We start from the raw sequence: 24427 nt of genomic DNA, 5'->3' as shown, positions 1-24427 counted from the left end.
ATATATATATATATATAACATATATTATTATATTATTAATATTTTGTACACTCACATATGTTGAAACCTACCTGCCACGTGGACCACATCTGCTGTGCTGACATTTTGACGGTTTGGACTCACTTTAAAGGTCACGGCCGGGCCCACTACCCTGAAACAACACACACACACACATCATGGGTGTTCTTATTATTTCCAATACATTCATTATTATTTAACATACAGTCATTCCAATGAAAGATAACACTGTTCGTTCCGCTGAGTCACCACGGTTAGGTTTAGCGAGAATGAGCAATCAGTTTGTTGCTGAAGGAACACAAGAAGAACAAGAAGACATTTTGATGTTTTCCCCGAGCGTTGTGTTCCCGCCAAATAAATCAGGAGGCGGAGAATGTGGGTGGTCGGGGTGGAGGGTGGAGGAATGAGCGGAGCCGCCCAATCAGTTTAACCTTTTGTATCTCTGCTGCGATTCCCTCTAAAGGCCCACAAGCAAGATGGATGTCCTCGTCCCTCCAGCATGCATTGAGTGCTACTGTAAATATCAACACAGTGTGATGACACAGCATGAATGAAGCGGATTGTCATAAATATCTTTCATGTTCTTTAAGATATTCACAGCAGTTTTGTATGTCCTAATAATGCATTTTAATTGTCTTGTTTGGACTTTTAAACCCTCAACTGATCCACACTCACTGAACTATTACAACTACTACTACTATACTACTTCCTACTACTACACAACTATCAGTCTACTACACTATTACTATGTTATTACAACTGTAGTACTATCCACTTGACGTCCGTTGCACTGGTCACCCAGGCCCCCACATCTGCGGTCCCCTCCAAGGTTTCTCATTGTCATCCCATTGGGTTGAGTTTTTTGTGGCCCTGATGTGGGGTCTGAGCCGAGGATGTTGTTGTGGCTTGTGCAGCCCTTTGAGACACTCGTGATTTAGGGCAATATAACCTTGATTGATTGATTAAATGATACTGGTGTGCCCCGCCTTCCGCCCGATTGTAGCTGAGATAGGCGCCAGCGCCCCCCGCGACCCCGAAAGGGAATAAGCGGTAGAAAATGGATGGATGGATGGATGGATGGATGTTATGCAACTACTACTCTAATGCTTTACTACAACAATACTACTATCATTCTACTATATTACTATTATACCACTATATTGCTACAGGTTGTAAATGGGCAGCAACTATTGGCTGCGAAAGCGAATGAGGGCTGCAGCAAATGGAGACCCCCAATTGCCCAGGATTTCCTTACCACTGGATATGAGTCCTCGTTTGTGCAGAGCAATGCATGGTGGCTGATGAGAAACAGCACATGATTTTTCCTGGCATTGTTAAAGGCCTACTGAAATGAGATTTTCTTATTTAAACAGGGATAGCAGGCCCATTCTATGTGTCATACTTGATCATTTCGTGATATTGCCATATTTTTGCTGAAAGGATTTAGTAGAGAACATCGACGATAAAGTTCGCAACTTTTGGTCGCTAATAAAAAAGTCTTGCCTTTACCGGAAGTAGCAGACAATGTACGTGTGACGTCACGGGTTGTAGGGCTCCTCACATCCTCACATTGTTTACAATCATAGCCAGCAGCAGCTAGAGCTATTCGGACCGAGAAAGCGACGATTTCCCCATTAGTTTGAGCGAGGATGAGAGATTCGTAGATGAGGAAATTTAGGGTGAAGGACTAGAAAAACAAAACAAAAAAAAGTTACAAAAAAAAGGCAATTGCAGTGGGAGCGATTCAGATGTTTTTAGACACATTTACTAGGATAATTCTGGGAAATCCCTTATCTGCCTATTGTGTTGCTAGTGTTTTAGTGAGTTAAATAGTACCTCAAAGTCGGAGGGGAGTGGCCACGGGTGTGTTGACGCCAGAGTCTCTGAGGGAAGTCACACAGCTGCAGCAGGACAGAAGCTCCGCTGATCTCCGGTAAAAGCCGACTTATTACCACAATTTTCTCATCGAAAATTGCCGGTTCACATGTAGTCGGATCCACGTTCGCTTGACCGCTCTGATCCATAGTAAAGCTTCACCTCCGGGAATTTTAAACTAGGAAATACCGTGTGTTTGTGTGGCTAAACGCTAAAAGCTTCCCACCTCCATCTTTCTACTTTGACTTCTCCATTATTAATTGAACAAATTGCAAAAGATTCAGCAACACAGATGTCCAGAATACTGTTTAATTATGCGATTAAACCAGACTACATATAGCTTGGATCGGGCTGGAAAATAATAATGTCCGCTACAACCCAATACGTCAAATGCACGCGTAATCATACGAGACATCATACCGCGACGTTTTCAACACGACACTTCGCGGGAAATTTAAAATTGCAATTTAGTAAACTAAAAAGGCCGTATCGGCATGTGTTGCAGTGTTAATATTTCATCATTTATATATAAACTGTCAGACTGCGTGGTCGGTAGTAGTGGGTTTCAGTAAGCCTTTAAGTCCTGCGGTTATTAAAAGTACTGCGGTGATCAAGAGGTGGCGAGGGGAGCAGGAATGGGGAATCTGGAAACTCCTAGTCACAAATCAGTACGTTAGGCAGTGCATATATGATTCGTCATCTTGCTTAAGGTTTGGAAATGGTCCAGCATTGCGGTAGCTATATTCACGCAGCAGCCCTCTTAGGAACCACTTTGCTTACTTTAAGTAGTTAGAAATTCTGTCTGGCTTACCACAGTCAACATAACTACCATTTATGTGGTCAAAAACAAACCTAAACACTGAATCTTTGAAACTTGGAACATTCAAACTCTAATGGATAATAAAGACAGTAAAATACCAGAACAACGCAAAAATTGGCACCATACAATATCGACATTGCTTCCTTTGCTGAAAGAAGGAGAGCAGATGAGGGACAAGTGAAAGACGTTCTTTTGGAAAGGCATGTCCAACCAGGAGAAGAGATTGCATGGCGTAGGATTTGCCATCAGCAGGTCACATTCCCCAGTCGCAGTTAATGAACAAACAACAAAAATCATTCTATGACCGTCATCAGTGTTCCTACCCTGGATGCCGAAGAGCTTGTGAAGGAAAAGTTGTATTCGGATTTAGACTGTCCACTTTCAAAAGTCCCAGAGCAATGCAAGTTAGTGTTGCTTGGTGATTTCAATGCACAAATCGGAAGAAATCATGAAATGCCGGCTGGCACCATCGTGAAAGAAGGTGTGGGAAACATGAATTCAAATGGCTTGCTGCTTCCTACACTGCTTTTGTTGCTCCTATTTTTCATGAGTTGAACTCAAAGATCTAGAACTTTTACTATATACACAAAAGACCTATTCCTCTTAAATATTGTTCACAAATCTGTCTAAATCTTTGTTAGTTAGTACTTGTTCTTGCCAATGTAATTCAACCCACCTCACAGGTGTGGCATTTTAAGATGCTGATTAAACAACATTATTATTGCACAGGTGTGCCTTAGGCTGCACACGATAAAAGGCCTCTTTGATATGTGCAGTTTTATCACATAGCACAATGCCACAGATGGCGCAAGTTTGAGGGAGCGTGCAGTTTGCATGCTGACTGCAGGAATGTCTACCAGAACTGTTACCCTTGAACTGAATGTTCATTTCTTTACCATAAGCAGTCTCCAAAGGCGTTTCAGAGAATTTGGCAGTACATCTCACCAGCCTCACAACCGCAGACCGCAGATGTAACCACACCAGCCCAGGACTTCTACATCCAGCAGGTGCTCCATAGTTGTCTGAGACAAGCCACCCAGACAGCTGCTGCAACAATTGGTTTGCATAACCAAATAATTTCTGCACAAACTGTGAGAAACCATCTCAGGGAAGCTCATCTGTATGCTCATTTTGATCTTGACCTGACAGCAGTTCCTCGTCCTAACGGACTAGAGTGGGCAAATGCTCAAATTCGATGGCATCTGGCATGTTGAAGAGGTCTTATTTTCACGGATGAATCCGGGTTTTCACTGTTCAGGGAAGATGGCAGATGGTGTGTGTGGCATCATGTGGGTGAGCGGTTTGCTGATGTCAATGTTGTGAATAGGGTGGCCCATGAAGTGTTTGGGGTTATGGTATGGGCAGGCGTGTGTCGTAGACAACGAACGCAAGTGCGTTTTATTGAAGACATTTTGAATGCACACAGATGCCATGACGAGATCCTGAGCTTAATTGTTGTGACATTCACCCGAAACCATCACCTCATGTTGCAGCAAGACAATTCATTACCCCATGTTTCAAGGATTTTCACACAAATCCTGGAAGCTGAAAATATCCAAATTCTTGCATGGCCAGCATACTCACCTGACATGTCACCCATTGAGCATGATTGGGATGCTGTGAATTGGCGTATATGACAGGGTGTCCCTGTTCCGGCCAATATCCAACAACTTCGCACAGCCCTTGAAGAGGAGCGGACCAACATTCCACAGGCCACAATCAACACTCTAATCAACTCCATGCGAAGGAGACACGTTGCACTGCATGGGGCAAATGGTGGTCACACCAGATACTCACTACTTTTATGACCCCCCCCCCGCTGCATGATAGCTTCAGTGACGTCTACAGCAGGGTTGCCTAATAAGTCAATCGTGAGCTACCGCTCGATGGCGGAGGGTGTGTGTCAGTCGATTGCCAGCCAGGCATTAAAAAAATAGACCTAAAATTAGCAATCATCAATCTTCATTAATGTAGACAACTTGGAAAATTTAGCTACAAATCGCACAGTCTGCAGGCGTTTGGTTGCCTTTAGGCACCCGCCATTACAAAGAAAGCATACGCCAGGACGCCATCAGGAAAAGAGGAAAGAAAGGCGCGTAAAAGCAGAAGCAGCTCTTTTCTTCCATTAGGAAGTACTGAATGCCCAGTCTGCCAAAAGGCTTGCAAATTGAGGGCTGGCCTTGTGAGTCACCTACGATTGCACAAATAGGGAAGAAAATGCAATTCGACTCGAATGATACCAGATGATGACAATACTACTACTATAATACTAAATAATACTAATATAATCTTATACTACATACTCCTATTAGACTACTATCATTCTACTATAATACCACTACTATAGGATTATACTATTATACTACTACATACTATTACTTTATTACAACTATACTCCTATAATTCTACTAAATTACTAATGCTACTGTACTAATATACAACTATCATTCTACTGTACTAATACTACATACCATTCTTTACTACTACTATACTACCATTATCTACTACTGTACCATCATTATACTACTACTTTATTAATACTTATCTACAATTATACGACTCCTTTACTATAATACTAGTAAAACTATCTCTACACCACTTTACTACCACTACTACTATACTAGGAAACTATTACTATTATATTACTAGTACCACCACGACAATACTTTACTACTACTAGCAATCTAATATACTAATCGTACACTATTATACTGCTAATAAATATACTATTACTACTACTACTTTACGAGTACTATACTTTCATACTTCAGTATACTACTACTACTACTACTACTACTATTATTATAATACTGTTATTCGCCCATTATTGTACTACTTTACTACTACTATATGAAGAATATGTGTGTGAATGATAACAAATATGTTTTTAAGGAAAAAGACAAAAATAGTTCAGCAAAACACATGAATAGAAAAACATAGACATGTTTTATTATTATGTATAAAATAATCAACATTTTATTTATTTTATTTTATTATTCGCTGCTGTGTTGGATCCGCTTTGGACTGGACTCTCGCGACTGTGTTGGATCCATTATAGATTGAACTTTCACAGTATCATGTTAGACCCGCTCGACATCCATTGCTTTCCTCCTCTCCAAGGTTCTCATAGTCATCATTGTCACCGACGTCCCACTGGGTCATTATTGTCACCGATGTCCCACTGGGTGTGAGTTTTCCTTGCCCTTATGTGGGCCTACCGGGGATGTCATAGTGGTTTGTGTAGCCCTTTGAGACACTAGTGATTTAGGGCTATATAAGTAAACATTGATTTATTGATTGATTTTTAACCTTCTGAATTCTAATGACATGCAGTTTGCATGTTGATTTGGTTTTAGCATGTTGAAGACAATTAAATATTGTCGTTTTGCCGCAGCCTTAATTTTTTTCTGCATGTGGCATGTTTGTTTGGACTCAACACACTCTCACTCCATCAGACACACAATCTGATCAGATACCATACAAAAGCTGCATAACGCTTCCTCTTATAGATGTTACATTCAACTTACATTGTGTCTCAATGGGACATGCATCCACCTGACTGCATCAATACATGTTTATTCTTTTTTATTTTTTTTTAAAAACAAACGCATCTTTAAATAAGTTGCGAGCTATCACCTGTCCATGGAAGCAACCAGTCGCTATGAGGTTGCTTCATTAAAGGCCTACTGAAATGAGATGTTCTTATTTAAACGGGGATAGCAGGTCCATTCTATGTGTCATACTTGATCATTTCGCGATATTGCAATATTAATGAAGAAAAGACTTAGTAGAGAACAACACCGACGATAAAGTTCGCAACTTTTGGTGCTGATAAAAAAGCCTTGCCTTTACCGGAAGTCGCAGACGATGACGTCACAAGGGTGAGGGCTCCTCACGCCCTCACATTGTTTTTAATGAGAGCCTCCAGCAGCAAGAGCTATTCGGACCAAGAAAACCACAATTTCCCCATTAATTTGAGCGAGGATGAAAGATTCGTGGATGATGATATTGATAGCGAAGAACTAGAAAAAAAGATATATAAATAAATAAAGTTTAAACAAAAAAGGCGATTGCATTGGGACGGATTCAGATGTTTTTAGACACATTTACTAGGATAATTCTGGGAAATTCCTTATCTTTCTATTGTGTTGTGTTTTAGTGAGATTATATAGTACCTGATAGTCGGAGGAGTTTGTCCACGGATGTCTTGACGCCAGTCTCTGAGGGAAGTCGACGGCAGCTGCATGGACGGCGCAAGCTCAGCTGATATCCGGTAAGAGGCGACTTTTTACCACAATTTTCCCACCGAAACCTGCCAGTTGACAAGTGGTCGGGAACCATGTTCGCTTGACCGCTCTGATCCATAGTAAAGCTTCCCCTCCGGGAATTTTAAACAAGGAATCACCGTGTGTTTGTGTGGCTAAAGGCTAAAGCTTGCCAACTCCATCTTTCTACTTTAACTTCTCCATTATTAATTGAACAAATTGCAAAATTTTCAGCAACACAGATGTCCACAATACTGTTTAATTACACGATGAAAAGAGACGACTTTTAGTCGCAAATAGTGCTGCGCTAATAATTCCTGACAGTCCGTGACGTCACGCGCACGCATCATCATTCCGCGACGTTTTCAACAAGAAACTCCGCGGGAAATTTAAAATTGCAATTTAGTAAACTAAACCGGCCGTATTGGCATGTGTTGCAATGTTAAGATTTCATCATTGATATATAAACTATCAGACTGCGTGGTCGGTAGTAGTGGGTTTCAGTAGGCCTTTAAGATTGATTACTAACATACACTGTAAATAAGTAGTATGTCATGTGTACCCTGCACGGTAGACAATACATATATTTATATTGCATACATTTACTGCACCACAAAGTACACCCCACAGGAAGTAAGCGAGTGGCAAAACATAAAAATAAGGTGAGTATTATTTGTGCTGGTAGCGATGTGCCACGAGCATCCATCACGTGTACACTGTCATTCATCACGTGCACGCTGTCATTCATCAGCCAGCTGAGGCCGTGATGACGAGAGGAAATCACTCATGTCGACTTGATCGATGGCATCCGATTGTACGCCACCTTCAACCTCGTAAATAAAATTCAGATTTCCCTTTTTTTGCTCTTATAGGACAAATAAAAAAAAGACTCATGTGTATATGAAATCACATTTGCGTATTTTTAACAGTTCAGTCTGCCTGCCTTCATCCTCATCATCCTCACATTGAGCCTATATCAGCCCACTCTCCCCCCCTGGTGGCGACTCTTGACATGACCCCCTCCGGCCCCCCCAACCCTGTCAGACGTTACATCACCGCAACTCTAATATATATGCTCACTAACCCGACAGTTATACAGCAGATGACATTATCTGGGGCCTGGTTTCGGTTAAAGTCCAAGCATGTCTACACAACAGCCCCTCCCCACCACGTCAAGTTGTCCATCAATTAACAGGTTAAAAGCAAATAATCAAATGCTTAGGAAATTGTCGCATAATAAGCGAATGACACAATATCAGTATTTTCATATATTATTCACTGTTACACGTGGCCCACTGAAGGCAGCCATAACTGCAATGTGGCCCTCAATGACAGAGTTTGACACCTCTAGTAATGCATTTGATACTGTCAATTTTAAATCTTTTCAAAAAAATTAAATAAATATGGCTTTTTAAAATACCTACATAGATATCTTTGTGAAAAAGAACAATGTGTTTCTAGTAATCAAAAAAATTCTAAAACCCTGTACAATAGAGCTAAATTAGGTTGTCAAAAAAAAGAAAAGAACATTTGGACAATATTTAATGTGAACACATATATGTCTATTTAAATGTATACTTATATGCGTGATTATCAATTGATTTAACTATATTTTTAAAAATACATATTAAATAGTTGAACATATTTGACCTGCACTGAACTGGAGGGGTTTTGGTGTGTTTAATAAAAACTAAAATAAAGAAAAAGTGTACAATATTGAAGACATTTTGCATCCTTTCATTTTTTTTTATGTGGTCAAGTTTGGACACGCCTGCATTACGACTTTTATGCTATTTCAGTCTTAAATAACATTTGGAAAACTCTTCTCCAGGTGGAATGAATGTTCCGGAAAACAATCAGTAGCATTGTACACTTGGGAGCAGGGTGGTAAAAGAAGCAAAGCATGCTAAATCAGGACCACAGCTTCTTGGGGAGCTTTTGTCTCTCTTTGAGGACAGAGGTGATGACAAATTGTCAAAGTGGCTCCCCCTGCTGGGCACACACACACAAAAATACCCCTGGTCCTAACACCACCCCACATACATACTCCCTCCAGCATATTGGGCTGGCTTTCTCCACCTTTTACTCAGACTGGCCAAAAACAAAAGAAAAGTGGAGGCCACCCAGTGATGATATACAGCAGCAGTGCGGCTGGGTGGTCACATGATGTTTGTGGGTGTGTGCGAGCAGGCAGTAATACGTACGAAAGCTCAGCAAAGTCGGTCATTTGGATTCTGGCCATGTGAGCCAGGATCTCCATCATGTGCAGACCTTCATCGGTCTGCAGGCCGCTGATGATGTCGACCATGAAGAGGAAAGAGAAAGAACAGTGTTCATTACGTGACGTCGTCTGGTCGTCCTCAGGTGACAACAGGAAGTACTCACTCCGTGTCAGTGATAACGTAGCCAAAGATGTCATCTGCCTTCTTTCTGTCTGCATTGACATCCAGCTGGAGCTCAGGGACGCTCAGCATCTTCTTATGCGACGCCTCGTATTTCAGCGCCGCATGGGGCGGGGCCACTTCCTTGATCCAGCCCTCCACCTCAGACACCTCCTCCATGGATTGGGTGGTGTCCTTCTTCTCCACCATTACGCCCACCTCGCGGGTGCGGCTATGGACGTTCTCGAGCCCCGCCCTTCTCTGCGGCCTAGGAGGAGGCGAGGCCGTGAAGGGACTTTGGTCCAAGTAGGCCAGAAGTTTGCTGAACACGTTTGGACTCTCATCCTGGAAGACAAAGTACAAACTGGTTAGAACTGTCATTAACTACATATTTTCAGAATCAAATCTAATTTGTTAGATATTTTAGTCAGTATATGTTTCGATCATTGATGTTTTTGTTTCACGAATGGTAATTGAAAAAAAACAAAAAACAATTAGTTTAGTTGGGTTTTATTTAGGAAACGAAAAAAACAGTTTTCTTACCAATGTCGAAGAGCGAGAACAAGAATAAAAACAGTTTACATTTTCATTTAAATCTTTTTTTATGACAAGATCACAAACAAATATGTTTTTATATATGAACACAGGATACAATACCACCCATTTTTACTTACAGACAAATCTGCAGTCTTGCCTTTAAATAGCAATTCCAGTTCTGGTGTAGGAATATTAAAAAACATCTGTTCTTGGACCGTGTTTTTGTTTGTTTCAGCTGACTGTGGTGATTTTTATTCTTGTTATATGATCAAGAAGAATGCTTTTTTTTCAGCTGTTTTTTTGTAACTCAAATGACTTAAATAAACCAACATTTATGTATGTTCCAGAAGCATATTTTGTTTTGTTTATTTATCATTATTATTTTAATAAAATAAAATTGTATTTCTTTCTTCCTCTTATGTTTTGCACTAATTCAATGAAGATATTTTAATTGTTTTAATCAAGTCTATATACTTTCTCTCTAAAAAAAACAATAAGATTTAAGTAAAAAAATATATATATATAATATGTTTTTGATTTTCAATTCCATTTATAAAATTAAAATTTAACTGACCAATTTTGTCCATATTTGACTTATTGTAGATCCCCTCGAATAAACATATTTCTTTTGCAACGTCTTTTACCTCAAAAAGGCTAAAACACTCTGATAAGTAAAGATTAAGTTCCATTTATCTATCCATTATTCTAGACGCGGTAGATATTGAATACTTTAGTGATGTCGATAGGTAGATACGTACAGTGGGTAGGTGGGGAAGGTAGGTACAGTAGGTTGGTAGGTATAGTAGGTAGATAGGTAGGTTCGGTAAAGAGGTAGGAAAGTATGTTCAGTAGGTAGGTACAGTGGGGCAAAAAAGTATTTAGTCAGCCACCGATTGTGCAAGTTCTCCCACTTAAAATGATGACAGAGGTCTGTAATTTTCATCATAGGTACACTTCAACTGTGAGAGACAGAATGTGAAAAAAAAATCCAGGAATTCACATTGTAGGAATTTTAAATAATTTATTTGTAAATTATGGTGGAAAATAAGTATTTGGTCAATCGTTCAAAGCTCTTACTGATGGAAGGAGGTTTTGGCTCAAAATCTCCCGATACATGGCCCAGTTCATTCTTTCCTTAACACGGATCAATCGTCCTGTCCCCTTACCAGAAAAACAGCCCCAAAGCATGATGTTTCAGCCCCTAAGCTTCACAGTAGGTCTGGTGTTCTTGGGATGCAACTCAGTATTCTTCTTCCTCCAAACAGGATGAGTTGAGTTTATACCAAAATGGATACATGGATGATACAGCAGAGGATTGGGAGAATGTTATGTGGTCGGATGAAACCAAAATAGAACTTTTTTGGTATAAACTCAACTCGTCGTGTTTGGAGGAAGAAGAATACTGAGTTGCATCCCAAGTACATCATACCGACTGTGAAGCATGGGGGTGGAAACACCATGCTTTCGGGCTCTTTTTCTGCTAAGGGGACAGGACGATTGATCTGTGTTAAGGAAAGAATGAATGGGGCCATGTATCGTGAGATTTTGAGCCAAAACCTTCTTCCATCAGTGAATGGTTGACCAAATACTTATTTTCCACCATAACTTACAAATAAATTATTTGAAATTCCTACAATGTAAAATTCCTGTATTTTTTTTTCACATTCTGTCTCTCACAGTTGAAGTATACCTCTGATGAAAATTACAGACCTCTGTCATCATTTAAAGTGGGAGAACTTGCAGAATCGGTGGCTGACTAAATACTTTTTTGCCCCATTGTAGTTGCTTGATACATTAGAAAGGTAGGTGCATAGGTATAGTTGGTAGATAGGTAAGTACGTGGGTATGGTAGGTACGTAGGTAGGTCAGTACAATAGGTATAGTAGGTAGTAGGGATGTGGGAAAAAATCGATTTGAATACGAATCGCGATTCTCACGATGTGCGATTCAGAATCGATTCTCTCTTCTTTTTTTTTTTACGATTTTTTTTTTTTTTTATCAATCCAACAAACCAATACACAGTAATACCATAACAATGCAATCCAATTCCAAAACCAAACCTGACCCAGCAACACTCAGAACTGCAATAAACAGAGCAATTGAGAGGAGACACAAACACTACACAGAACAAACCAAAAGTAGGGAAACAAAAATGAATATTATCAACAACAGTATCAATATTAGTTATAATTTCAGCATAGCAGTGATTAAAAATCCCTCATTGATATTATCATTAGACATTTATAAAATTTAAAAAAAAGAACAATAGTGTCACAGTGGCTTACACTTGCATCGCATCTCATACGCTTGACAACACACTGTGTCCAATGATTTCACAAAGATAAAATAAGTCATATTTTTGGTTCGTTTAATAGTTAAAAACAAATTTACATTATTGCAATCAGTTGATAAAACATTGTTCTTTACAATTATAAAAGCTTTTAAAAAAAAATCTACTACTCTGCTAGCATCTCAGCAAACTGGGGTAGATCCTGCTGAAATCCTATGTATTGAATGCATACAGAATCGTTTTGAATCGGAAAAATATCGTTTTTGAATCGAGAATCGCGTTGAATCAAAAAAAAAAAACCTATTTATAATCGAATCGCGACCCCAGGAATCGATATTGAATCGAATCGTGGGACACCCAAAGATTCGCAGCCCTAGTAGGTAGGTATCGCAGGTACAGTAGGCAGGTAGGTAGGAAGGTACAGTAAGTTAGTAGGTACAGTGGGTAGGTAGGTGCGTACCGTAGCTACATTGGGTAGGTAGGTAAGTATGTAGGAAGGCAGAGTAGGTACGGTAGGTAGGAAGGTACAGTAAGTTAGTAGGTAGGTAAATGCGGTAGCTACAGTGGGTAGGTAGGTACATATGTAGGAAGGCACAGTAGGTAGGGTGGTGAGTACGGTAGGTAGGTGGGTGAGTACGGTAGTTACAGTAGCTAGGTGGGTACAGTAGATATGTGGGCACGGTAGGTATTTACATAGGTGGGTACGATATTAACCGTAGGTAGGAAAGTAGCGAGGTGCAGTAAGTAGGTAGGCAGGTATATTCGGTAAGTAGATACAATATGTAGGTACGTACAGTATGCACGTAGGTAGAGAAGATAACTAGTTTTCATACCAATTTCGTTACAATTAACTCAGCGTAAGTCAAATTTAGGTTAAGATTAAAAGTGGGAACTTATACCTAAAATATATAAAATATCACTTTTTTTTTTAATGCACTGTCATCAGTCGTGTGCTTCACGCTTGGGAGACATTATGAAGGTAAAATGTTCATTGAAAAACAAAAGTGATGTCTTCTTTCAATGTAGCGATCTTGTAGTATGTATTCTTCAGCCACTGTAATCGTTCTTGGGACGCATGTGACTTGTACTTTTTTTGTACAGTATTAGTCATTTAGGGACTTGCGCACTGTACATAACCATGGAACCTCGTAACAAGTAGTTTAATGAAACAGGATGTACAAGTTGGTGCAGATACAAAAAAGACAGTTTAATTATATATGAATGATAAATAATAATTCATTATTTGGATGCTCTGTGTGTCTTGGACACAATTGCCAAGACTCCTGAATATTTATCACAAATGAAATTATGAAAGAATATAAAAAGGGGATCCCACCTTTTCTTCCATGTTGTTGTTTTCAGTCAGTGAGTGGACTTCTGTTTGGGAAAAGAAATCATTTAGGTCTTGTGTATATCATTAAAACCAATGTTCAAGAATCTAATTACTTTTTAGCCTTTCCCCATAGGGACACAATGTAAATAAATAATCAGTTTCAGGGTTAAACTGTGGTCACCCTAGAAGCTTTATGAAGTGTGCATACAATTTTAAGTCACATTTTAACATTCTGAACTGTCATTCAAGTGTAAAAAGGGGCTACGAATTTTATTAGTAGGCTTGTTTGGTATACCAGTATCAACATAGTATACCGGTACTAACAAATTAAAAAAGATACTACACTGGTTTTGGAAAAAAATAACATAAGATCCGCCCAAAACATTTGTTCTTACTCGCTAACATTAGCTTATAGCCAAAGATGGATATAGCTTTGTTTTTCCAAAAACTGTAATGAAGAAAGTATGAGGGCCAGTACTAAGAAGAAGTGGATGATAGTCATTGAATTAAAGAAAGAAATCATCAAAAACATGACCGAGTGAGGTAGTCGATTCGACAAAGCAGTTACAGCGTATCTCTGCTAGTCTGAAACAGAATTAGTCCAATGCCAGCTAAATATGTTAAAAATATATCGGCCGACATTTATCCATGAAAACATGGATAAGCTGCTGATGGTGTGTTTGAGAGAGAAGCAGCTGGAAGGAGATACAATAAAAGTCCACTGTCCAAGGTAAATTATGTACATTATTATTATTATTTTAGTTGTTTTTATTACATTTTATTTCATTGTTTTCATATAGAATAGAATAGAAAGTACTTTATTGATATAATATTAATATGTCAAGTGTGGGGCAAAATGGCGTTGCTAGAAAACATAGCATTACTTCTCATATGTAGCATCCTTTGCAAAGTCACCTGCTAGAGAATGAAAAGTGATTACTCCGCATGTTAACATCTCCATTCAGTGCCACAGGCCCACACCATCAAAGTGTCGAGGCAAACATTTCCAGATCAACACCGTATGAAAAAAATAGTGATTTCTTTAGTTGTGATTTCCTGCATGAAAGTTTAAAATGAGCATATATTAATGCAGTATGAACAAGAATGTTTTAATGTAGACACATAGAATCACCATTCTGGTGTCATTAAATGTATCATGTGCTAATTCAAGGCTAAGGCAAAAATATCGAGATATATATCATGTATCGCGATATGGCCTAAAAATATCGCATTAAAAAAAGGGCATATCGCCCAGCCCTAACTACACCTTAACCGTAATCTGAACACGGAAGTGTAGCCCCACCCAACTGAACGACGAGGCGCGCAGCAGGCGTTTACTGCAGGAATGTCGCCTCTTCGCACGGCAAAAAATGGTCTTTTCTTGTCGGGAGAACAATTTGCCATGGCTTTGAACTTGATATTTCCATAAGGTTGACAACTTTCTTTTGTCCGTTTCTGCTTGCTTGTGGCTCATCAGTAGCAAATGAGTTCCCCCCGCAACGGCAATACCCAAGGATCAAAATGGACGCATGTGCGTTAATCGGATGTTAAAAAAAACAAGTTTCGTGACTGAAATTTACAGTTAAAGCATTATTTTTGTTTGACCCAACTCCACCTTTAATTGGATTTATGTGACCTCACTGAAAAAGATTTGGGCTTCATGAGAGGTGACTTTATTCGACAAATTGCCATCACCAGAAGATCATAGCACTTACTAAACCACTCCCAGCCACTACTGTAATCTGGAGGATCTTGTGATATGTTGTCATGTTTTCAGTGGTGACATAGTCAGTATAGAGGAAGTAACAAGCGATTGTACCTTGAGGGGCATTAGCAAGTGTGATCTTCACAGTTGGAGCTTCTTCCATGAACTTCTCATGATCGTCTCTGACCGCCTCCTCCTTTCTTTCTTGTCCGTCACTCAACTCTCCTTCCAAGTCTCGTGGTCCAGGTTGGACCCGTACTCGATCTTTACCCCGGCCGTTGTCTACCACTTGCAAAGCATCCACAATCAGGTTGGACAGCTGGTCCACATCGTGCGGCGACAGGTTGTCCACGTCCAGGTGCTGCTTGCCGATGTTCCTTAAGACATTCTGGATGAACTTCTCTGAAGGACACAAAAGATTCACGTCTCACTCAAGTACAGACTCACAAAAAGAACCAGAGGCTTAAAAGTCCCGGACATACCGTCAACTAACGTCAGCGGCTCCTTAGCTGAAGATCCTTTACTTTTGTCCAAATTATTGGGTCTGGATTTCAAGGTCTTGGGCACAGAACTTTCTGTTCCGTAGCTGTAGATGGGCCTTAAGCGGGGCGAGGGGTCGGGGTGCCGGGAGAGAAGCTGCCTGAGGACGTTTAGGAGGACTTGAAGCTCCTCCGCTGAAAGGTTCTGCTTCCCTTTGAGAGAGGGAGATGTCTTCTGAATGGTCGGGTCTGACTGGACTGGACCGTCCTAAAAGGTTAAAAAGAAACTGATTTGAAAAACATTCTGAAGATGCTTGGATGAGGTACAAGCAGACAAACATTGTTGCTGGTTTGGGGTCAGCGCAAAACCGCCTGTTCTTCACATATTCAAATCAAAAAACCGCCAATCAGCAGCTCCCGAGAAGGAGGGTAGCTCCACCCAAAGCAGTTTAATGCATATTCAGTCCAATAAGTTATTGTCACCTTGCTAGCAATAATCAGGCCTTCAGTGCCGCTTGTTTTTGGGAGAAGTCCGAGGTGTTGGAGGTACGTCTGCAGGTTCCTGTTAAGCTCCGCTTCTGCTGGTTTTAGTCTATGTTCCACTGGGTTCATCACCGCTGCTTCAGTCCTGTGGGAGATGTCCAGTACAGTTCTGTTAGCCGTCAATTCAAGACTTGTTAACCAAATAAACAGAAGACCTTCGGACCTGCTGTCTGTTTTGTAGGTGGCTCCGCTCAGTGACAGCCGGTGAGGAACCCTACGGATTTTGTACAATTCTTTGGCCAGAACCTGCTGGGTGGTGTCATCCTCCCATGTCAGACCTACACACACACACACACACACACGCACACACACACACACACACACACACACACACACACACAAGGAACCTTCAGAACATAATCAGGTGCCTGAAACCAAGATGGAATCATGGTCTGAACCACAAGGAGCGATCAGAACCACAGAGTGTGCAGAATTTGCAATCCCATTAGGCAAATTATTAGCGGAACATGGATGAGGTAGTTTGGGATGACACAGGAGAAAGCCTTCATCCTCCTCGACCTCATGCCACATTTTATGTTTGCTCATCTGCACGTCCTCATTCTAAGATGGCACCAGTTAAAATTATGAATTTGTCAAACTCTTGTACAAAGCTGCAAAAAGGACTGAAAAAATATGCAATGTGCTTCCAATGCAACGAGTTGGCGATGATACTTTGTAAAAACACTGTGTTTTTTAAAATTGCTTTCATCATATGTGAGACGTATGGAAATCTCTTCCGCGACATAACATATTGTGTCATTCCAGGTTGTATTTTATTTTTTTCTAAACTATTATTTATCTACTTGTTAATTTACTGTTAATATGTGGTTACGTTCTGTTGTAACATGGTTCTAACTACACTTCTGTTAAAATGTAATAAACACTTGTTTTTCAATTTGATTGGATATTTAAGATTAGTTTTGGACAATACTCAAAATTTGGGTGATATTGCTACTTAATGTTTTTAGGATAATTGAATGATTACATTTTCTATCACAATTATAATCACACAAAAACACAGGATGACACTGTTACCATATAAATTCAATAATTAAAGGGGAACATTATCACCAAACCTATGCAGGCGTCAATATATACCTTGATGTTGCAGAAAAAAGACCATGTATTTTTTTAACCGATTTCCGAACTCTAAATGGGTGAATTTTGGCAAATTAAACGCCTTTCTGTTTATCGGTCTTTTAGCGATGACGTCAGAACGTGACGTCACCGAGGTAATACACCCGCCGTATTAATTTTCACATTACAAACACCGGGTCTCAGCTCTGTTATTTTCCGTTTTTTCGACTATTTTTTGGAACCTTGGAGACATCATGCCTCGTCGGTGTGTTGTCGGAGGGTGTAACAACACTAACAGGGAGGGATTCAAGTTGCACCACTGGCAAGAAATCTGCCGCCAGACCCCCATTGAATTTGCCAGTGTCTCTGCACATTTTACCGGCGATGCTAAGACAGACATGGCACAGAGATGTATGAATAACCTGCAGATGCATTTGCAATGATTAAGTCAACGAAATCACAAAGGTGAGTTTTGTTGATGTTGTTGACTTATGTGCTAATCAGACATATTTGGTCACGGCATGACTGCCATCTAATCGATGCTAACATGTTACGCTAATCGATACTAACATGCTATTTACGCTAGCTGTATGTACATTTCAAACTAGATACCCACATTTAATGCGAAACAAACACTTACCAATCGACGGATTTAAGTTGCTCCAGTGTCACAAGATGCGAAAGTCCTGATCGTTTGGTCTGCACATTTTACCGGCGATGCTAATAAGGCAGCCATGCTATCAATCAATCAATCAATGTTCATTTATATGGGCCACTTCATTAGGTACACCCACGCTATGGCTGAATAGCATCAATAGCTATTCGCTTAATAGCTTCAATTTCTTTTTCAATTTCGTTTTTGCTATCTGCCTCCATACTCCGACCATCTGTTTCAATACATGCGTAATCTGTTGAATCGCTTAAGCCGCTGAAATCCGAGTCTGAAGCCGAGCTAATGTCGCTATATCTTGCTGTGGTAACCGCCATGTTGTTTGAATTGGCAGCCCTGTATGACGTCACAGGGAAATGGATAGTGGTTTCGAAGATAGCGAAAACAAGGCACTTTAAGGCACTTTAAAGCTTTATTTAGGGATATTCCGGGACCGGTAAAATTTTGAAAAAAACTTCAAAAAATACAACAAGCCACTGGGAACTGATTTTTATTGTTTTTAACCCTTTTGAAATTGTGATAATGTTCCCCTTTAAATTATTTCCTACCATAGGCTTTGATTTAAACCCATGAGTTTGGGCCCTTAAAGCAGTCATATTATGATTTATTTCTATATTTAAAACACTTTATTGTGGTCTACAATATCATGGTCTCTAAAAAGTATGTTTTACACACATCTTTAAGCTGCTTTCTGACTCTCTTCAGGATGCGCCGTTTTGTGGCCAGCCTTATTTCCATGCCTCCAATTCGACTGTGTCTTCTTTCCTGCCAGCCATGCTGTCATTTTTAGCGCTTCCATAGCGAGTCCACTGAGAGATATCAGTGAGAACCACTTGAATAAAAAATGGCAACAGCGAAGGATGCATGTGTATGTACAAGCCAGTCTACCCCACAACAAGCGGGTGGAGTAAAAAGGAGCTTATTTTTTTACTACAACATCTGACTACAATGGCAGACTCGCACAAAGCTCTTGGGGTAAATCTCTACCATATATGGAGATATTCGCTGATGTCACAAATGGGGACGATTACAAACGCTTCATTTGGAAGGAGTATGAAGGAAGACATGACTGTTTTATACATTTTTCCGCAAGACCTTGGTTCGAGTTCCAATTTTACGGACAGATGCAGATCCGAAATTACACAAAAACAGGTACCAATAGTGATGATCAGGAAAGTACAATAGGTCCCATTTAAAGTCCTCCTGCGAGGGATTTATTTCCTGAGTTTGTAAACAATAACAAAAATTAAAACATATTTTTTGATAATAAAAAATATATTGACCTTACAATTGTGGTATTAACCACTATATTAGTAACAAGCTGCCCACCATTCCAGGCAGCAGTATTGCGAGCAGATCATCTGAATACAACATGTATTAACGAACACCTCTTATCATGTTGGTTAAATTTAAATGAATGCCTTCACATTTAGATGAGCATGACGAGAAACAGATTCTGACTGGCTACGAGGCAGCCAGTTCTGCCGCTAGACGAATGTCACCGAGCAGCGACTAAGTTTGTGGTTTATTTGCTACAGTAGACACTCCAAATTTTCTGTAGGTGAATGTTTAATTACAGTCAGAGAAAAGTTGCAGGTTTTCCTCCCACCAGATTTTTTCTTAGTCATTATAGTATACAGGTGAAACTCAAAATGTTAGACTATAGTGTACAAGTCCATTCATGTCAGCAATGAATATCAAATGAGAAAACTAATATGTATTAGAAAGCCTACAGTGAGGTCACATACGTAGCATAGAATAAAAAAAGCTACTTTCAAAAAATACATACTGTATATATTAAATAAATATTCTCCTGTAGAATTTACCAAAATAAGACATGTGGAAATTACATGACACTGTAACATTTTGTAACATGTGATATTAACTCATTACATACAAGGTGAGATTTGTCAAGCCTTTATTATCATTTTGATTAACTTTGCTTACACTTTTTGAAACTTTTCTGAGATTTTCAATTCAATGTTTTCCTAAGCTGCAAGCCGCAATCATCAAAATTGTAACCAATAAAGGTTTGGCATATCTCACTTTGAATGTAATAAGTTAATATCACATGTTACATTCTTTGTGTAATTTCCACATGACTTATTCATTTAAATTCTAAAAAATAATATTTATTTATTATATTTATACATTTTTTAAAGTACTTTTTTTCTTCTATGCGACGTATGTGACCTCACTGTAGGCTTTCTAAAGTCATGTTACCTTGAAACTAAACATAATTGGGCTAATCCACCTTTTTCTCCGAATAGGAATCGATAAGGGAATCGTCAAAAAACCGAATCGTTAAGCAGAAACGTAAGTGGAATCGGAAACGGAAAAATCTTATCAATTCCCATCCCTAGACATTAGCCACCAGCGATGATGCGGCCATTTGCTTGTCGCTGTCAAATTTTTGAGACACAGATAAAATGTGTCATTAACATGCATTGTCACATTATAACAATAGTAAGAAAAGCTCTATTATTGGACAAATGTATATTATTCATGGTGCAAACTTAAAAAACAATCAAATTCACTTTAAATGTCCTCTTGTGGTAATGAGTTGCTCTTGTTGAACTTGTTCCCGGCAAACCAAACACGTTTTTTGGCACCGCGGCAAGCACCAGATGGGCTCATGGAACAAAACGTTAGCGTCAGAGTCGTTGGCCCGCAAAGTAGGGGGCACTTTCACGGTATCTAAAGATTGCTATGATTTGCAGTGAAGTATGAACTACCTTGGGACATGTTTGTAGTCCTTTCTTTTGCGGCCCCTCGTTAAATCCGGCACGATCATCGCTTTCGTACACACACAAAGCCGCACTTTGGCCATCAAAGCCCATAAAGTAGTAACCAAAGAGGCGTTAGCAGTCACCAGCGGGAAGTTAATAAAACAAACACTGGAAGAGATGTGACTGGAAGAAGTCTAATGTCCAAATATCTCATTTGAAAAATTTGTGACAGATCAATCGTGTCCAACCAAGTGTAAAAGCAAAATGTTGAGGGAATTAAAAAGAAGAAGAATTTCTCTATGATGCAGTTCAAAGCTTTAAGTGGCTTCTCCGCGTCTCTGCTTCTCTCTAGTGGTCGAGCATGGTAGTTGCAACAAACTTAAATGGGTTTTATTTGGATAGGGCTTTTATACTTTCAAGGTACTTAAGGTGCTTTGATACTATTTCCACATTCAATTTATTCACACACACATTCACACACTGATGGTGGGAGCTGCCATGCAAGGCCCTACTAATGACCCATAAGGAGCAAGGGTGAAGTGTCTTGCTCAAGGATACAATGGACGTGACTATAAATATCCTGATCCTAACAGACATTAGGATTCATACCAAGCAGGGTGCAACTAAAATGTTGACATTTTGTTTATGTGGTCGTGGGTCTTATTTTTTTTTTTGTTAACAGTTAAAAAAATGAAGTACATCACATCGTAGAGGTATTGTGTTTATGTATTACGATTGAATAATCATGTTATTTTTAAATCTAAAACTGATTTTTAGGATTTAGAGTGTGAATATTGTCTATATTTGGCCCTGTGATGAGGTGGTAACTTGTCTAGGGTGTACCACGCCATCCACCCGAATGCAGCTGGAATAGGCTACAGCACCCCCACGAAACCCCGAGAGAGCCTGGTCAGTTTGTTAATGTATATAAGTACCTCGGTTTGCCATCTGGTCGAGCAGCAGTCTAAAGTGTTGAACCACAGGCAGAGTGACGTCATAGGAGTAAACCTCCTCCAACGGGAGAGAGTGACACCTCCCAAACATCCCATCTGCAGACATACAAGCACGGACAAAAGTATCGGGTCACAATCCACCAATAGGAAGTCAAAACTGATATAAAAATTAATCAAGCTTAACCCTGAAAGACAATGCATGTATATTTTTTTCAAATTGTGCAAGATCATATTGATCATTTGAGTGAATCTTTCTTTAGGCATCGACAGCCATCAGCCATTCCATCTTTCTTGGTCCATCTTTCCTTTCCATTTCTTGGTGCTTCACAATAAAGTGAATAATTAAATGGATTTTGTGTTACAGTTTTGTTGAAAGTAAACAACGTCTGTTTCCTGAAACATCTCAAAATATTGTTTAAAAAAAAAAGCCCCTTTTAGACCAAATCTCCCAGATTTGTCACCTCTGATTACTAGACATTGGCATTACAGAGTCGGCGAGTCATGACCCAGATTGGCGATGGACCAGAAGCACAGACCCACACTTGGTCAGAACCATGATGTTCGTTACAATAGAGGAAAACCCAAAGTCATTATACGTGTTGCCGGGAAATTCTTATCCGTCACACTTTGGGGCCAAGTGTAATTCTGTGAAGGCTGTGCTAATGTGATGTTGCTATGGCGACTTTGTAGGCCTGTTCAGTGTTGCTATGGTGACATCATTGTGTAATGGTCTGATGTTTTAGTTTCTGTTCAGAGAACATTCTACAGGGTGTTGATGGCGAAGCTGCTTTGGTGACTGTTGCCGTGATGACGCAAAATATGCGTGTGTGAGTGTGTGTGTGTGTGTGTGTATTTAGTATTGTGGTGACACGGTAATATGTTTGAACAGATGGCAGAGTGGACAAACGCACAGTCGTGGGACAAAATATATACTTTCATGACTGAGGTGGACTTAATAGCCAATAATTTAAAAATCTGTTATCTTACCATTGACACAGATCTCGTACAGCGTACAGAGGTTCCTCTCGAACAAACAACCTGACAAAAACAGTAGGAAAACAAATGTGAACAAATGATTCATTCATACATCTACAGGAAACAATCCATGAGCAAGATGACAACAATTAATGTCATTGCCAAGAAAATGGCGACTGCACAATGAAAGTCCGCAGCTGTTCATTCTGAGGGTGATCCTGACTGACCCTGCTGAACAGATGAAGACATTCTCTACACCCAAAGCTGTTCCAAGTCGTCTGTGTTGTTAAAGATAGCCAATGTAGATGTAACACGCACGCATGCACACAGAGTGTAAAAACATGGCTGCTGTAACCATAGCAACAGCAAATCATCAGGGTGCTCAACAGGATCGCCAACCCCAACAGCTGCTGGTTTTTCTCCCTCTTCTTCGATACTGGGTCAGGTCATCGCTCCTCTTTTTTTAGAGGATGTCTCCTCACTTTCTCCTGATCTTTCAAGTTCACCCATCTTCTTCTGCAGCTGCTTTCTCCTTCTCCTCTTAGGCTACATGGTTGTATAGAGGATGTAGGATAGATAATGTATGTAGGAAGGATGTAGGATAGAAGAAAATAAGATGTAGTACAGTGGAAGTACAAACCCTGTTTCCATATGAGTTGGGAAATTGTGTTGGATGTAAATATAAACGGAATACAATGATTTGCTAAGCATTTTCAACCCATATTCCGCTGAATATGCTACAGAGACAACATTTTTGATGTTAAAACTGATAAACATTTTTTTTCGTGCAAATAATCATTAACTTTAGAATTTGATGCCAGCAACACGTGACAAAGAAGTTGGGAAAGTTGGCAATAAATACTGATAAAGTTGAGGAATGCTCATCAAAAACTTATTTGGAACATCCCACAGGTGTGCAGGCTAATTGGGTGCCATGATTGGGTATAAAAGCAGCTTCCATAAAATGCTAAGTAATTCACAAACAAGGATGGGGCGAGGGTCACTAATTTGTAAGTAAATTATCGAACAGTTTTAGAACATCATTTTTCAATGAGCTATTGCAAGGAATTTAGGGATTTTACCATCTACGGTTCGTAAAATCATCAAAAGGTTCAGAGAATCTGGAAAAATCCCTGCATGTAAGCGATGATATTACGGACCTTTGATCCCTCAGGCGTTACCGCATCAAAAACCGACATCAGTGTGTAAAGGATATCACCAGATGGGCTCAGGAACACTTCATAAAACCACTGTCAGTAACTACAGTTGGTCGCTACATCTGTAAGTGCAAGTTAAAACACTACTATGCAAAGCGAAAGCCATTTATCAACAACACCCAGGAACGCAGCCGGCTTCGCTGGGCCCGAGCTCATATAAGATGGACTGATGCAAAGCGGAAAAGTGTTCTGTTGTCTGACGAGTCCACATTTCAAACTATATTTGGAAACTGAGGGCGTGGTGTCCTCTGTAACAAAGAGGAAAATAACCGTCCGGATTGTTATAGGCGCAAAGTTCAAAAGCCAGCATCTGTGATGGTATGGGAGTGTATTAGTGCCCAAGGCATGGGTAACTTACACATCTGTGAAGACACCATTAATGCTGAATGGTACATACAGGTTTTGGAGCAACATATGTTGTCATCCAAGCAACATTATCATGGACGCCCCTGCTTATTTCAGCAAAAAAATGCCAAGCCACGTATTACAACAGCGTGGTTTCGTAGTAAAAGAGTGCGGGTACTTTCCTGGCCCGCCTGCAGTCCGGACATGTCTCCCAT

At 39.8% G+C, this 24427-nt stretch overlaps 1 protein-coding gene across 1 annotated transcript in view; it reads right to left on the bottom strand.

The window, feature by feature from the left end:
• The window catches only part of LOC133568675 (receptor-type tyrosine-protein phosphatase N2-like), a 163270-nt gene that overhangs the window by 126621 nt on the left and 12222 nt on the right, over positions 1-24427 (bottom strand). The window contains exons 2-11 of the mRNA XM_061920760.1: positions 22663-22713; positions 21658-21771; positions 16410-16524; positions 16187-16331; positions 15707-15971; positions 15339-15626; positions 13523-13563; positions 9364-9704; positions 9183-9269; positions 72-151 (exon numbers count right to left, since the gene is read on the bottom strand). Of these exons, the coding sequence (XP_061776744.1) occupies positions 72-151; positions 9183-9269; positions 9364-9704; positions 13523-13563; positions 15339-15626; positions 15707-15971; positions 16187-16331; positions 16410-16524; positions 21658-21771; positions 22663-22713 (1527 nt within the window). The remainder of the gene's footprint in view (positions 1-71; positions 152-9182; positions 9270-9363; positions 9705-13522; positions 13564-15338; positions 15627-15706; positions 15972-16186; positions 16332-16409; positions 16525-21657; positions 21772-22662; positions 22714-24427) is intronic.

The sequence above is a fragment of the Nerophis ophidion genome, linkage group LG14 (genome assembly GCF_033978795.1).
Source record: "Nerophis ophidion isolate RoL-2023_Sa linkage group LG14, RoL_Noph_v1.0, whole genome shotgun sequence".
NCBI lineage: Eukaryota > Metazoa > Chordata > Actinopteri > Syngnathiformes > Syngnathidae > Nerophis > Nerophis ophidion.
This window is presented reverse-complemented; position numbering and strand designations above follow the sequence as displayed.